The 17,033-nt window shown below is 30.1% G+C and overlaps 1 protein-coding gene across 1 annotated transcript; it reads right to left on the bottom strand.

Annotated features, from left to right (window-relative positions):
* Positions 1-2,778: 2,778 nt before the first annotated feature.
* Positions 2,779-16,689, bottom strand: LOC126908609 (tubulin beta chain-like). Its single transcript, XM_050690840.1, has 6 exons — positions 16,483-16,689; positions 7,802-7,910; positions 6,270-6,514; positions 5,512-6,071; positions 4,208-4,532; positions 2,779-3,324 (listed from the first exon to the last, which is right to left on the bottom strand). The coding sequence occupies exons 1-6, from the start codon at positions 16,537-16,539 to the stop codon at positions 3,259-3,261; spliced, it is 1,362 nt and encodes a 453-aa protein (XP_050546797.1). The 5' UTR covers positions 16,540-16,689; the 3' UTR covers positions 2,779-3,258.
* Positions 16,690-17,033: the final 344 nt, after the last annotated feature.

Here is a 17,033-nt window from a genome sequence, read left to right as displayed (position 1 = left end):
ATAAAATGTTAACCATTGTATATATTAATACTTATTGTACTTGGATTTTAAAATTAAAATTTTATCACATAACACGTCTTGAATAGACGTGTTGCTCGTTATATATATATATATTAGGGTGGTACGAAACAATGAAAATGTTGATAATTGAATTCTAATAGAAAAAAGTTGCAGTTTAGTCTCCTGATTATGGGAGATAAAAAAAAATTTTTTTAATATCTTCAGGTGCCGCAAGAGGGTTGAAAATTTGACTGTAAGGATTAATTTTTTCATTTTTGTCATTTATCTTTAAATCTATTCTATTCTCAGGAAAAATTATAGAATTAAACTTGTAGAACTAAATGTTTACCATAAAAAATGTTATTAGCAATAAAGCCAAATATATAATACTTAGTCATTAAAATTAAAAAAACGACATATTTTTATTTTTACCGTGAAAATCGTTTTTATTAGTTTATTTAAATATTGCAGACGAAATATTCAACATACAATAAAAATTGTTTAGAATGTAATTGTTCATAATTTTTGTTTATAAGTATTAATATCTTTTAAAATATTGGTTCAAATTTTTTAATCGCTCGGATATTTTTTTATTTAAATCGCCCTTTATAAAAAAAATAGAAATTTTAGTAATATTAATAGTAGAGTGGAACGAAAACAAATTTTATTTTGCAAATTCTAATATTACTAGAAAGTTGTGGTCCATAATCAAATATGTGTATAAAAAAAACCCAGCATAGGGGGGTCGCGGCACAGTTGTGACGTGGTATAGTTGGATCAAGTATAATGATATCTGACAGTGATTAAAATCACTATCAAAAATAAACGCTTCGATGCAAATCTTTAGATAGTGTTTAATTTTAAAAAAATTGGTGTTTTATTCCAAAAGCTACTTGATCTGCTGGTTCCTTAATATCTCGATTAAGATAGAGTATGTCGAATGAAAAAGAGTTTATTAAAAAATATTATTTCTCATAAAAAAATTGTGTGGATCCATAAACTATTCAATAAGTTATAGCATTATAAAGTTAAATATAATATGAATAATAAAATCGAGAATTTTCACACGAAAATAGCATTCGGTAGCCATTTTCGCCGTGAAGAAAAGTCCAGAGGTCAAATTTTTTTTTTTCAAATTAAAGTATATTACATTAGCTTTAATTTAAGATATATATAAAAGTGTCAGACCTTCCGGAACATTTTCAAAAGTTATGTTGAAAAAGTAAATTTTTTGTGAAAAAGTTGTCATTTTAAATCCCCCCCTGTGGGCAGGTTAAGTGTCAGATTTACAAAAAAAATATACCAAATGATAAGTAAAGACATCAAGCATCTATATAAAAAAAAATTATATTGATATGTTCATTTTTGAAAAAGTTAGAGCATTATTAAGTTAAAAATATAAAAAAAAATTATTTTACAAAAATCGTAATTTTTTATTAACTTTGATGTCAACTTTCACCACGAAGACAAGTCCAGAGGTCAAATTTTTTTTTTTCAAATTAAAGAACTTTACATTAGCTTTAATTTAAGATATATATAAAAGTGTCAGACCTTTCGGAACATTTTCAAGTTAAGTTGAAAAAGTTAATTTTTTGTGAAAAAGTTGTGATTTTAAATCCCCCCCTGTGGGCAGAAAAAAGGTCAAATTTACAAAAAAAATATACTAAATAATAGGTAAAAACATCAAGTATATATAAAAAAAAAATTATATTGATATGTTCATTTTTGAAAAAGTTAGAGCATTATTAAGTTAAAAATATAAAAAAAAATTATTTTAAAAAAATCGTAATTTTTTATTAACTTTGATGTCAACTTTCACCACGAAGACAAGTCCAAAGGTCAAATTTTTTTTTTTCAAATTAAAGGATATTACATTAGCTTTAATTTAAGATATATATAAAAGTGTCAGACTTTCCGAAACATTTTCAAAAGTTAAGTTGAAAATGTTAATTTTTTGTATAAAAGTTGTCATTTTAAATCCCCTCTTGTGGGCAGGTTAAGTGTCAAATTTACAAAAAATATATACTATTTGATAGGAAAAAATATCAAGCATCTAAAAAAAAAAATTATATTGATATGTTCATTTTTGAATAAGTAATGGCAGTTTTTAGTAAAAAAAATTGAAAAAATTAGCGATTTTTAAATTTGTAATTTTTTAGAGGTTTCCCCCATTTACGGGGAACGAGGTAAATTTTTTCAATTTTTGAGGGTAATGTCTTCGACTAGATACGATTTGTGATCTTTTGACGTATCGTTGAAAGAAATCCGTTCGGCGAGAGCTGAGAAAAAGTGGTAACAGACACAAAAAAAAAAATAAAAATAAACACATCATAGTAAAATTAATACCTTCTCAGCTTCGCATCGAAGCTAAAACTTGGTGATCTGATAAGTAAATTACTGTTAAACACCCTTGACCCGTGCAATAATAGTGAGTATATTTGTCATTAACAAAATAATTACATTATCTATTGGATGTTTGTTGTGTCATGTTGAACATGCACAATATTTTTTAAATTTTCTGAGGTTTCTGAGGAGACTTGTTAAAAATACGTCTTAAATTGTTTACTTCCTGATAAGTTGTATAAAATTCATTTACATTATTTTTCAATTTATATTACTTAAATTTTTTTAGAGTTAAACATCTGCCTAAGTATATTTACTATAATTTATAATGTAATATTTGTAGTACAATAAAAAATATATAAATTAATTTTTATCATAAGATCATTTACAAAAGATATTTTCATACGTTTTTCTTATTAACAATGATTACATCAATACATCATAATCGACATTTTTAATAATTAAATATAATTGGAATAACTTTTATAATTTTTACACGAAAAATGTATTATAATAAAATAACTTATATATAAAATCTTAACAATATAAAATAGTTCATTAATAAATTGTTATATCATAAAAGTGTGTGAATAGAAGTTTACAGGAGAATAGAAACTATTCCCTGATGTGTGATGGGTGTGCTCACACAAAACGCTTAGCGTTAAAAGAACCTCATAAATCAAGTTGATGAGTAAAACAAAAAAGACAGTTTCCTAATGTTAATTTTTATTCACCACTCAGTTTGTATTCGCCAATTTTACGGTAAAATTTAATCAATAAAAAAGAAAAAAGCAAATTAAAGATCGAACTGATAATTAAATCAAATGAAAAATGTGAAACAAAAGCCTTACAATAATGTCATACATATTGTAGTATATTGAGTTGTAAGCGAATTCATTACTTATTAAAATGTAATTAGTCACACATTGCTTGCTCTTCAGATTCTTCTTCTTCTATGTATTCTTCATCTACAGATGCTTCCTGCAATTTATAAAACTTATATTTAAAAAAGTAAAATAGTGAATAAATGCACAATTATATTTAATTAAAAACATAATATGTTTATACGAAATTACAATAAAAAAAAAAACAAAAAATGTAGTACAGTATGATTCCTTTTATTCTAAGAATATAAAAACGTTTTTGCACTATTGATTTATGCATATTTTTTATTATTGTAATATCTACAGGAAAGAAAGTAAAAAAAATCAATAAATATTCAACTATAGATAACACAGGACTACAACAAAAGAAAATCTGTAAGGTACAATATTTTGATGATTCTTCAAATGGAATTTCACTTCTGATTCCAATCTGGTTTCTGAGATAATTACTAATTAAGCAATAATTACAAAATTAAAAATTCATAAAAAAATTGTTTTCTAAAAACTCTAAATTTATTTTTATCATACAAGAAAACAGTTATGTGAAATTTGAGACTACTGCTACAAGTTAAACCTGTTTTTTAAGCTTTTTAACTTGAATATAAAACTCATTTACACAAAAATTAAGCTAAACTTTTCACTATAACTTTGGTTTGAATGTCGGTAATGAATTTATAACCATTAAATAGACATTTTTATAATGATTTTAAAAATGTTATTTTTTGACTGAATACAAATTAAAAATCGACAAAATTGTTGTTTATAGAATATCTCGAAATTTCGTAAAAATTTTTAAGTTTTTAATTATTACTTTATTACAAATTAGTAATTATCTCAGAAACCAGATGTGATTAACAAATACAAAACCAGATTGGAATCAGCAGTAAAATTCCATAGAGGAGTTATCCAAATATTTCGAACCAGAGTGATATTTTTTAGTTGGCCTGAATAATTGTCAATGAATTTTCTTGATGTTATACCTGGTATTGTTGGTATTCTGATATTAAATCATTCATATTAGATTCAGCTTCAGTGAATTCCATTTCATCCATTCCTTCTCCAGTATACCAATGCAAGAAAGCTTTTCTTCTAAACATAGCGGAAAATTGTTCTGATATACGCTTAAATAGCTCTTGTATGGCCGTCGTGTTTCCAATAAATGTGGAACTCATTTTAAGTCCACAAGGTGGAATATCACAAACAGCTGTTTTCACGTTGTTTGGGATCCAATCAACAAAATAACTGGAGTTCTTATTCTGTACGTTCAACATTTGTTCGTCTACTTCTTTCATTGACATTCGACCTCTAAATAAAACAAAAAATTTCATCAATATTAATTCTAACCATTTTCATTTTAATTTTTACTATAAGATATACAATATTTGCTTTCTTTCCAGTGCTATGATTGAAATACCCTGGGCAAGTTATAAAAGTTGCGTCAAAACCTATTTAGATAATTACGATCAGTTTTTTAGGGATATATCCCGGTCACATTTGTTCTTTGTCACACAAAAAATTGATTGCATAAAATATTTATATAGAATAAAAAATCCAACACAGGGGGGTCGCGGAATATGGTAGCCATTTTTACCATGAAGACAAAATAAAATAAGAAAATTGTTTTTTCTATAATAATGTACATTACATTAATATTAATTTAAGATAAAAAGTGTTAGTATTTCTAAAACTCTTTTAAAAGTTAAGTTGAAAAATTAATTTTTTGTAAAAAAGTTATCATTTTGAATTCTTCCTGTGTAGAAATGAAGGATCAGATTAAAAAAATATATATATCAAATGATAGGTAAATACCTCATGTATCTATTAAAAAAAAAAATAATATTGATCCATCCATTTTTCAAAAAGTTAAAAATATAAAAAAGAATTTTTTGCAGAAATCGTATTTTTTTCATTAACATTGATGTCTGTTTTCACCATGAAAACAAAATAAGTCCGAAATTTTTTTTTCATATTAAAATATATTACATAAATTTAATTTAAGATATATATAAAAGTGTCAATATTTCTGGAACATTTTCAAAAATTAAGTTGAAAAAATTTTTTTTTCTATATGCATTTTTAATTTTTGACAATTTTCTGTTTAAAGGAAAATGGTTCGATTTAAAAAAAGTAAACAAAACTTAATAAAAAAAAACATATCATAGTATAATTAATACCTTCTAAGCTTCACATCGAAGCTAAAATGTTTAATATTAATAGACTGTTACTATTACATAATATAAATGAATTTGTTCGTGAATTCTTGTAAAAAGAATATAACTAATACCTGAAAATAGCTGCTACGGTAAGATAACGACCATGTCTTGGGTCACAAGCTACCATCATATTTTTAGCATCAAACATTTGTTGTGTGAGTTCGGGTACACTCATTGCTCTGTATGATTGACTACCACGCGCTGTTAGTGGAGCAAATCCGGGCATGAAGAAGTGCAATCTCGGGAACGGGACCATATTCACTGCTAATTTCCGAAGATCAGCATTCAGTTGACCGGGAAACCGAAGGCAAGTAGTCACGCCAGACATGGTAAGTGATACCAAGTGGTTTAAATCGCCATATGTTGGGTTGGTCAGCTTGAGGGTGCGGAAACAAATATCATAAAGGGCTTCATTGTCAATCAAGTAAGATTCATCAGTGTTTTCAACTAACTGGTGAACTGACAAAGTGGCGTTGTAAGGTTCTACGACGGTATCGGATACCTTTGGCGATGGCATAACCGAGTAAGTGTTCATAATTCGATCAGGATATTCCTCGCGAATTTTCGAAATCAATAATGTACCTAAACCGGATCCAGTACCTCCACCCAAAGAATGAGCCAATTGGAATCCCTAAACAAATAAAATTAACGACATCACCAATTTAAATAAGTTGAACTTGTTAAAAAAATGTTTTCCGCGGTTTAATTTTAAAAAACATTAATGAACATGACTTTATTGATGGAAAACTCGAATGATTCATGATATATTATAAATAAAATGAATTGTTACTTAATGTAAAATAACATTATATTTGTAATAATAATTTACTTGTAAGCAGTCGCAGTTTTCACTTTCCTTTCTGACAACGTCCAAAACCGCATCAACAAGTTCAGCGCCTTCAGTGTAATGTCCTTTAGCCCAATTGTTTCCAGCCCCAGACTGACCAAACACGAAGTTGTCTGGTCTAAACAACACACCGTATGGTCCAGACCTGATAGACTCCATGGTACCAGGTTCCAAGTCGAGTAAAACAGCACGAGGAACATATTTGCCACCCTCAGAACGATTGACAGCTAAAAAAAATATGATATTATACTTATAAAATTGTTTACAATTGTTAGTACAATTAATTTTTATATAATATTCTCAGGCAACTGCATCCATAAACACTAGAATCCCACATATTTTTAAATGTTAAAAAAATCATGGTTATATCATTAAATAGTCTAGCCTAGGAAAAATTAAGAAAATTATGAGTAAAAAATGAAAAAGATAAGTGAGTAGTCCTCCTTTTTATTATTTATTTATAATAAAACAGTATCTTATGGTCTATGGCAATACCTTTCCGTTAATAAATATAGATTAAATAAAAAACAAAACACAATAGCTATATTTACACTATACACGATGGTATTAATTTTTTAATGCAGATATAAAGAATGGTAAACTGTTGTTGGCCTAATTAAAATGCAATGTACGCAAAAATAAAACGATATGATATTATAGTTCATACATGTTAAATCTTATTTGATTTATTCAAAATTAAAACTATATTAAGAATATTATTAATATGAAACTAAAAAATATTAAAAATATTTAACTCAAAAGGCCACAATAAAATGACTAAAAAATCGCGGATGCAAATTTCTGGAACAATGTTACCATTATCAACGCTAAACACATACTCGTAATACTTTATTTTAATATAGTCTTAATTTTAAACCACAAGTTATCAATTTTTATTACTCAATTGATCTATTAATAATAGTTTAATAATGTACAAAAAAAAATTATTGTATGTGAACTGATAATTCAATTTAAAATTATCAATTTGATTGCATATTTTCGAAATATCAACATGAATTATTTTTCTAACATAATCAATACTGACAATACGATTATAATATACCTAAGCAAACGTTAAGAAAAAATTCGAATTCATTTTTTAAGTTTTTACTGATTAAGACTAAGTTTTAATGAATCCGATTGACGTCTATTTATAAAGCTTTTGCAATAAAAGACTGAATAATAATTTACAGGATTCAATATAATTTCCGTGTCTGATCAAGTCTGTCGATAGGATTCCAAATTTGACAATGGCTGTAACGAACGCTAGTTAATGAAACTGGCCAACAACACGCAGTTTTATAAAATAAAAGAGAAAAAATTAAAAGATAATGAACTACATAGTACACTTTTATTGAACAACGAGGAAACCCAGTAACGCATTGTTTCGTCTTCAATTGGACATCTATTACGAAACTGTAGTAATAGAAATGACAAAGATATTTAATCAGTTGATGTCAATTATCTCGGTCAAACTCCTAACTGCTTCAAATAAATTATGATTATCATCTTACCGGACCCTTCGTTGTAGTAGACGTTAATACGTTCGAGTTGGAGATCGGACGTGCCTTTGTAAAATCCAGTGTAATCGATGCCATGTTCTTCGGATATCACTTGCCAAAACTGAAAATTAATAAAATCAAATGAATTATTTCTATTATCTGATTATGAATCGAGGTAGGCAGGTCAAATTATAATGATAATTACACCGTGTTATTAAACTATACAACAAAATACATTATCTTCGAATAAATCAACATAGTCTTAAGTAATGCGATGAATTCTCGTGATACACTTCCAACATATTTATTTTTAGACCCAATGAGCTATTAAAGACCGACATTATATAAAATAATTTATTAAGAACTTTACGTACAAGAACTCTTAAATGAGATTCTTATCGTAGATTGAAAATTTAATGATTTGACGCATCAAATATTCAATATGAACATAGAAAACACAACATCTAGTGCTATAACATCCAATCTTGAAATGTCATAACAAAACATATGAAACGTTATATTAAATTTAAATTTCAAATAATTTTGGTTTTTGCTTTTACAGTTTTTCAAAATATGAAAATAATATTACCGTCTTATACTAATGTAGTTATAAATTATTTAATTAACTAATTGAGGAGTATCGACAAAAAATAATTATATGCCTAATATGTTAAACGTGCAATAATTTGAAAAGTTTCTATTATCATCAATGCATTGTCAATCCTTAGAATGTAGATAATAACAATAAGCAATCCTCATGCTATACAATGAGTAATTCATGATTTTAATAATTAATAGGTTTAAAAATTTATGAAGTTATGAAACATATATATTAATAATCGAATCATACATCTGACAGAATTTTAAGTAAAAAGTCTTTAATAAGTGCTCGCTGGTAAAATAATCAATCTGAGAAAATTTTTGTGAAAAAACTGCATTTAAACCATGTGATATAAGTAAATCTTTGTGGCAATATATGTTTTCTTGTTATTCAGATAAAAAATCTAACCTATTGGCCGTATAATTATAAACATAAATTTATCTATCTTGCGAGCGATTTATTTTGTTCAACGTTTTGCTATCAATAATTTAAAATTATTAGTATTAACTCAAAATGTTCAACGAGCTTTAGCAAAATTCGTTTAACGAAGTTACCGGTTTAATAGAAAAAAATTAAACGTAGAAATTTACATTTAAGTAAATTACTGTTTCTGAGTGTACAACACTAAACAGAGTGATTCGTCTAATATTCCGGTAAACCACTCCGTGGTTTGGTCAAGTTTTTCAAAATTCTTAAATTAGTCTAATATATCCCAAGTTTTAAACGATGCACATCGTAAAGGTCACTATCCAGTGGTAATACTCGAAGCATAGTTCGACATACATATCACCTTGCTGATACATTTTAATAAATGTTATTTTGTTCGTTTAATGACCATACCCCAGAAGAATTTTACTGCAAAGCAGGTAGTACAATTATAACCTACACAATTATATTTTTTAATAATATAAGTGCAGTTACATTTACAACGCTAGTACAAATCATTGTTTGTACAAATTGAATTTCAAAGTTTTTAATGACCAATAATAACCATTAATAAGCCATTGATTTTATATTATTTGTTAGGGTCAATTCTATTATGAGTAATAGGAGAGGTATAATACTTTATTACTTCCATCAATGACTTGAAAAAGTTTATAGAATATATTAAAATTTGAATAATCTATATGACTTGCAATTGATACCTAGTTACGGATTACAACATGACTTTCTTAACTAAGTAGAAACTTAGTTCTAACTTCAAAAAATCTGCAAATACATACCAGTTATACGTCAAAGAGCAGAAAAAGAACCCAACACATTGATATTCACTTCATGATTTGACTTGATCACTTAAGTCATCCTTCATATGAGCCAAATGACTAAGTAACTGGTAACTATCATACTATTATTATATCTAGACAATTTCGTTAAATAATTGGTTCAAAGTTTGCCTCGTAGCTGTTCTTCCAGCACTGGATAATTTTTAGGTGTATGATAACCTGCAGGTCTTATGCAAAATCTTATACCCAAAGACTATTTTTAAAAAAGAAGTTTTAGAGAAAAAAAACTAGTTTATTTTATGGTTTTATTTTTAAAAATGACTTATTTTTATTTCATACAGAAACAAATACACAGAGTGGAACTTAATACTTAATGAAGTAATTATGGTCCGTTAACTCATAATACTATTTCTATACATTGATAATTTGAAAAATTCTTTTTCTACATTTAACAGTAAATAAAGCGACGACAAAAATACGTCGGAATTCGTATTACACTCTAAAGTATATCGTGTTTCTTGTTTTTATATTTTTATTGCCAGGAGTGCCTACAAAACACATATAACAACTACACAATGTCATTAGTTCTTTGAAAAAAAAAAATTTCTCGTAACAAACAAACACTATTTTTCTACTGACCACCTTATCAGAGTAATTGTTTTTATTTGTCTTTTAAACATACTTTTCAAGACCTATAGCATAATGTTTTATCGGATATTTATCTAAAAAAGGGGATATGGTGGGTGTGGAGATTGGGCTGTAGAAAGGTTCTGTCGACTATTTCATAGACATGGCGTTGATATTTCCATCTGTATACTTCATTAACATAATAATTAAGAACTGCACGTTTTCATTTTTAATCGTTTTATTTAAATATTTTTAGATTTAAATTAAGTCCTAAATATAATTGTTTTTTAATCATAATTACACAAACTTGGTATATAAAATATAATTATATAACTGACATTATTATTTATAATTTTTCTATAATTATCTAAAATAAATAATTCACGCTCATTAACTAAGTAACAATTTATATCATTCGTAAATTAGATAAATCGTAAGACTTTTAGCTTTTTATGTAAAGAAAAATGTAGAGAATTTCTATCAATGAAACATAACGAAAAATGTAAATATTTTTTTCGTAACTAAACGATATATAAAATTCTTGAAAAATATATTTTAGTCCGTTGTAACGGTGATTTCAAATCTAACGGTAAATATATATTTTTTTCATAAAAATTTGAAAAAAATTATCATTAATACATAGACGGTACTGTTTGTGTTATTATTAGTCACGGAAGACTTTTTTTGATAAAAATAAAACACATAATTACAATACCGTTTATTGATATCTTGTAAAACTGGTTTGAATTGAAATTAGATATGTGAAATTGATGAGGTTATTGTTACATTTTAGATATGAACTCACTTACCATGTTAAACACGAGATAAAACTAAGAGGTGTAAACCGTAACATTGGCCTTATGGGACAACAAATACGACAAGGATGCGATAATCGCGACTATTCGGTGATATAAATAGGGTTGGCGTTACATACACACATACCAACGCAAAGGACCTGGCAAGTACGGTAACATAATAATATTATTAAGATAAATTTGATGTCGTCCGGGGTTCAGTCCATATTTAGTGTAAATTGGCAGCCGTATCCATGTACCGTTAAAGGCCCTTAATAATGTACACGCAGAGTAATAAAACGCATTAAGACTCATGAGCGCTCAGCAGAGGTTTCCAAAAATAAACATTCCAGGGTACTCATCGGTACTGGAACGTAATTATTACCAGGCACAGGACACGCGCTTGTAATGTCGTCGCCCAGCGACAAAAAAAAAACACGACCAAAAGGGGAAAGACAGGAACACTAGTCGGTGCATCTATTTCTGTCCCTTGAGTGACACTACAGAAAACGTCTCTGTAAGCATTCTGACATCGTATACCGAATAAAACCCACCGTCTGCATTCTATCCAAAATAGTTCACCGGAACACGAAAATTGTGCGTCTAAAGCGAAAAGTAACGTTGGTGGCACATTCTCCAGTGAATTGACATTTTCTCCGCAAGTTCACGTTAACGGCAGCGCCGAACCACATTTCAAATATCTGTGCCATTACTTTATTATTGTTATTATTACCTGACCGTATTTATAATTTGTATTGTACGGCAAGCAACCGACAACAAAATGCGGAGCACAATGTTGTCATTATATTTATTTCTTGACGAGTGAGTTTTGAACNGTAACGTTGGTGGCACATTCTCCAGTGAATTGACATTTTCTCCGCAAGTTCACGTTAACGGCAGCGCCGAACCACAATTCAAATATCTGTGCCATTACTTTATCATTGTTATTATGTGACCGTATTTATAATTTGTATTGTACGGCAAGCAACCGACAACAAAATGCGGAGCACAATGTTGTCATTATATTTATTTCTTGACGAGTGAGTTTTGAACGCTTTTGAAAACGGTCGAAACGTTACGGTTGGTTATTTTTATTATTTACGTCCCCAGTGTTCATTACTAAAATCTTACCGGTGGCTCGAGAAAGTCCACGGCACCGCATATTACACTTGCGTCCATAACCCGTACTGTACTTTATGATATCTTGTCCCGGGGCTATGGCCCGAAGGCCATCGGCGTCCTGACCGGACCAGAATCGTGTGTACAAAAAAGAAGCCACGATCTTACACGATAATAGTCAGAGTTGTTATTGTAGATGCGTTTTTTTATGAACGGAGAAAACCCGTAGACGTTATACTGTATAAATAATTACAATTTCATTAATATCTATACGTACACTGCATTTCGTGTCGGATAAAACAATCATCACGTTATACGCGTGCGCCAATTAACCCTCTTGTTCAGATTCGAAGAAGAAGCGCACNATACTGTATAAATAATTACAATTTCATTAATATCTATACGTCCACTGCACTCATTTCGTGTCGGATAAAACAATCATCACGTTATACGCGTGCGCCAATTAACCCTCTTGTTCAGATTCGAAGAAGAAGCGCACTCATCCATTACTATACAAACGTGTGCATGTGTTATAAATTAATTACTATAATGGCCCATTTACCTCGCGTACCATAAGAATCATATTTTAAAATGAAAACAAAAAAATCGTAATTCAGTCGGTAAAGACTAAGTGCACGTTTCCGTTCACTTGTCGGATGATCGTTATCCGCACATGTAATTTAAAAAAAAAAAAAAACTGAATACATTTTCAGGCATTTGATTTCGATCTTCGGCTTCTCCTTAACACAACAGTCTGAAAGTTACAACCGCGATAAATAACAAGCAATTAGTGTTCTTGAACGGTTTAGCTTATCACGCGAAATGCAGTTTGAGGATAATTTATAGGTCATTGGGCAATGAATTTGTCACGTATTTACGACTGTAAAAAATCATCGTACATTAATAAGAAAGAAAGAAAAAAGTTTCCGGTCACTCAGTCATCCCGACCGAAGCAACAACATATCACGTACTCCCTCGTCAACAGCGTTCGAATTCCTCGGCGGTGATTGTTTGTTTGGAAATTAGAAAAAATTGAATCGCTCAGTAAAAATTGCATTGGATACTTTAACGAGTATCGGAGTAAGGACGAATAATAATAATAATAATAGTGATGAAATAACTTGTCTGTGCCCGCACCATTATCATGATTATTTTTACCATTATAATAACGTACGTCGCGTCATTCATACGCAGTGTACAAGTGAAATACGTGCGCAGAACATTGAACTTGCCCGATACCTTCACATTGCCACCGTCCCTATTGTGTGTCAGGTTCGACGTATAGGCGCACGTTATTAATACCAATTTGTTAGGGTCTTCCACAGCAGCTAAAGAATATAATTTACTTCTTCGAGTGGCCAAGGCATGCGAACGCAAAGTGTGAGAACCAGAAAAGATATGACATAAAACAGAGTAGATCTAGAAAAAGGATAATACTTTTGTCGGTCGTGAACCATCTTGTTTTCTTTCTGCGCTTTGTATGTAAAACATACATCTAAATGTAAATACACAATAAAAATTACTAAAAAAAACGTTTATGGCACTTTCAAACCTAAGACAATGAAAAACCGCAATGGCAATAAAGCAACGGGCTGCGGTGGTCGTCGAGGACCGGTTATCCGAAATCCGGCCAAGGGGTTAAAGAAGAATAATAATACACACTTCGACCATTCTGTGAAATTATTGTTGTTATTTTATATTTGTGTGTTTTTTTCAACGACCCATTTGAAATTACATACCAGACAGACTATTAATTTGGCACGACTGATTCAAATATTACACTGTTTGACATTTGGCGCAGGTTTTTAATTTCCTAAAAACATTTCAGCATACAAAATTGAAAACAAATATATAAATTATACAGTATAAATCGGTATAATTAAGGTTATTCGCCTTAAATATAACTTCGACATTCAGACAACTTAATTATCATACATTGGACTAAAAGTATATTAATATATATATATATTCTGAGGAAATAACTCGTTATTAGAAGTGTAACAGGAATGAATTTTCATCTCGTGAGTGTTCAGCAGCTATTTAAAGTTTTTGGATAATTGATATTGTGATAATAACTAGAAAATCATACAGAACCATAAAATTAGACGGTAAATTATTCTCAACCCATTTCCTAAGTATGAGAATAGGTACAATTAACATTTGGAAACTGTGAAACTAATTAAAATATTTACTTTTAAAAATAGACGTGTAATTGAGATAGTAATGCAGATATAAGTACGGTTAATTTGAAATTTTTATTTGGAATTATTAGTGGCTATTAACAATATTATAACCTATGCTATTTGGTGATATTAAAACGAAACTTTAACTCACAACAATAAAAAAATACATTAAACCAACATGAATGGTCAGTTAAATGCCAATATAAAAATAATAAGCGGTAATAAAGGATGGTTAAGTTTTTATCTATATTTAATACGACCTATTACAGTGACTCATATAATTTAAGCTGACTTGTGAATTTTGAGTAATAAACAACTATAATATTATGATATTTGTATGACGTAGACAATAGACAATTAATTTGAACTAAATTATATACTAGACATACATACACAGAAACACGATTCTCATTGCTCAAGTTCTTAAAATACTTGAATTTTTTTAAATAACAACAAGTATAGCATGATGATTGACAAGTTCAATTAACGGTCGCAAAACTGGTATAATTCGATTATTTTTGAATGGATGCAAGAAAAAAGTTGTTTTTTGTAATCGTGGATGCAATTTTTTTATCTTAATTATGTATTCGGATGCCCCGTGGAAGTGATTAATATGCATATGTACCTTTCTTTTTAGGCCAACAGCTCGTGTCCACTGTAATTAATTTTTTGTTCGACTTTTTGTATTTCAAGTCCCCACAAGTCGACTGAACCGTTAATCCTAATGTTAACGACACTTTCAAAGCAATTGAACTAATTTTTCGTTTTCTCGACATTATCTGATAATATATTTATTTATATCAATGAGGCGTGTAATCTTGTGTGTCTATTTATTAACGCGATTGGCTTTATAAAAAATACCTGAGTTAATCCTGTACACTTAGTCCATACTAATGTCTTGGAAATACATAAGTAAAAATAATGTGAGGTGAACACCCTGGGAGATTCGCCTTGTGCATTGAATAATTATACACGGATATTTGAAGATGAGTTACTCGCTGACCGCGTCTCGGCAGTTATTTACAATATTGTTATTAATAATAATCCTAACTCGCATCGAAACCGGTAAGTATCATAAAAAAAAACCGGATACCTTACTACGTGAAAAATGCATCTTTGGTCGATTGATTTAATGAACAGTTATCTTACTTAGATGATCTAAACGCTATCAAACAAACCAAACGCTACACAGTGATACGGATGTTCCCCGTAATCAATGCACAGAACCACACGAAGAACTATAGGCGCTACTTTTCGACAAAATTCCGTGTCTGATCGTAGCCGGTAGCTCTAATTTACAATTAATAGCCACTGGTCATGTATACTTTACAATGTTAAGATTTTCTTCTAACAATAGTGTTGCCGTAATTCATTTACAAACGCTTTCCGAAAGTTCATTTATTATAATTTATGTGCGCGTTAAGGTTAGTATGCAATATGCAAATCGGCATATCCAATAGCCGCAAAGTAGTCATACCGGGACGTCTAACGTTCTATACGATTAGCATACCTAAAAAAACGAAGATTGGATCGCAATGGGCGCTAACTCTATGCAATCGAGTTGGGTTTTTCCACAAATTCATTGCCATTCGAAATTTTAAAAAATCCGATTAAATTTTATGCAATAAAAAATTTACCACCGCGTAAAAATTTTATATTTCATAGAAACCAAATTTTTTGTCGACATGCAATAATGATTATTGCTCTATTCTATCAATCGCTCATTTCAATTCGTAGAAACCTCAAGAAACCACACAGTCGTCACAGTACGGTCCGAATAACCGCTGAACCGAGACGTAGTCTTGCTGCCGTCTAATCCGCCTACGACGCCGGTGCCGAGTAAACATAACGCTGTTGGAAGAAACCATAGATTCAAATTGATCGTGACAATTGACATTTTTGTCGCTGAAATTTCGCACAGTCTATAGGTATACATTTGATTAATTATCTGAAGAAAATTTGTTCGAAGAACGCAATCGCCCACAAATACTCGGCCAGTAAATCGGCGTTAAATATCACGTCGCCGTCGACATTTATTTTATTTTTTCGCTTGATTTAATAATAATTTCAATATTTATTTTTCGTCAAATAACTCGCACAACAATTTAAATATTAACACCGTTTAACAGCCTAAATAAGGACTCACCTTAGCTCCGATTTGGTTGCCGCATTGGCCAGCTTGCAAGTGAACGATTTCCCTCATTTTGTTCGGATTGTGCTTGGTCGAGTAGATGGGAAATGGTCGTGCGGTTTGGCGCCGGTCTTGTTCGGTTATCGGTATGGCTGGGCCCTTGGACTTGCGACGAAACGTGTTGTGGGTACGTTGAAGAATGGGACACGTTTGTGGTGTACACAGTCCGCAGCCCCGTCGCAGCTTAGTCGATTTCCCCTACCACAGTTGCCAACCGTACGCCGTGGTGGAAATAACGAGAGGATCGCCGGTGTCTACAGCGTGTAGTACGGGTGAGCCACTGAACTGTTGTAATAATATGTACACTGGTTTTTTTTCAGAATTACACGCCGTGTATATAATGTACGTGATTTTTGACACAATGAAAAGTGTTCAGAAATTGTTATGCCAATGCTCACCGAAAAACGATCGTTATGGCGCATCCGTGGGATCCGTGTAGTCGCCGCCATACAAACGATTAGGGTTTTTCAAATTGAGGATAAGAAACTCTGCAGGAAGGATGTTGG

This window comes from Daktulosphaira vitifoliae, unplaced genomic scaffold (genome assembly GCF_025091365.1).
Source record: "Daktulosphaira vitifoliae isolate Bord-2020 unplaced genomic scaffold, ASM2509136v1 Scaffold_5, whole genome shotgun sequence".
NCBI classification, from domain to species: Eukaryota; Metazoa; Arthropoda; class Insecta; order Hemiptera; family Phylloxeridae; genus Daktulosphaira; species Daktulosphaira vitifoliae.
Note: the sequence above shows the minus strand (reverse complement) of the source record. Positions and strands in the feature narration are given on the sequence as shown.

Bases quoted from the DNA above. Each gene is read 5' to 3' on its own strand.
- LOC126908609 (XM_050690840.1), bottom strand. From the start codon at position 16,539: ATGAGGGAAATCGTTCACTTGCAAGCTGGCCAATGCGGCAACCAAATC. The intron at 6,515-7,801 runs GTAAGATGATAA...TATTTTTTTTAG, and splicing joins CTACTACAACGAAGGGTCCG to CTGTCAATCGTTCTGAGGGT. The intron at 4,533-5,511 runs GTATTAGTTATA...TGTTTTATTTAG, and splicing joins ACCGTAGCAGCTATTTTCAG to AGGTCGAATGTCAATGAAAG.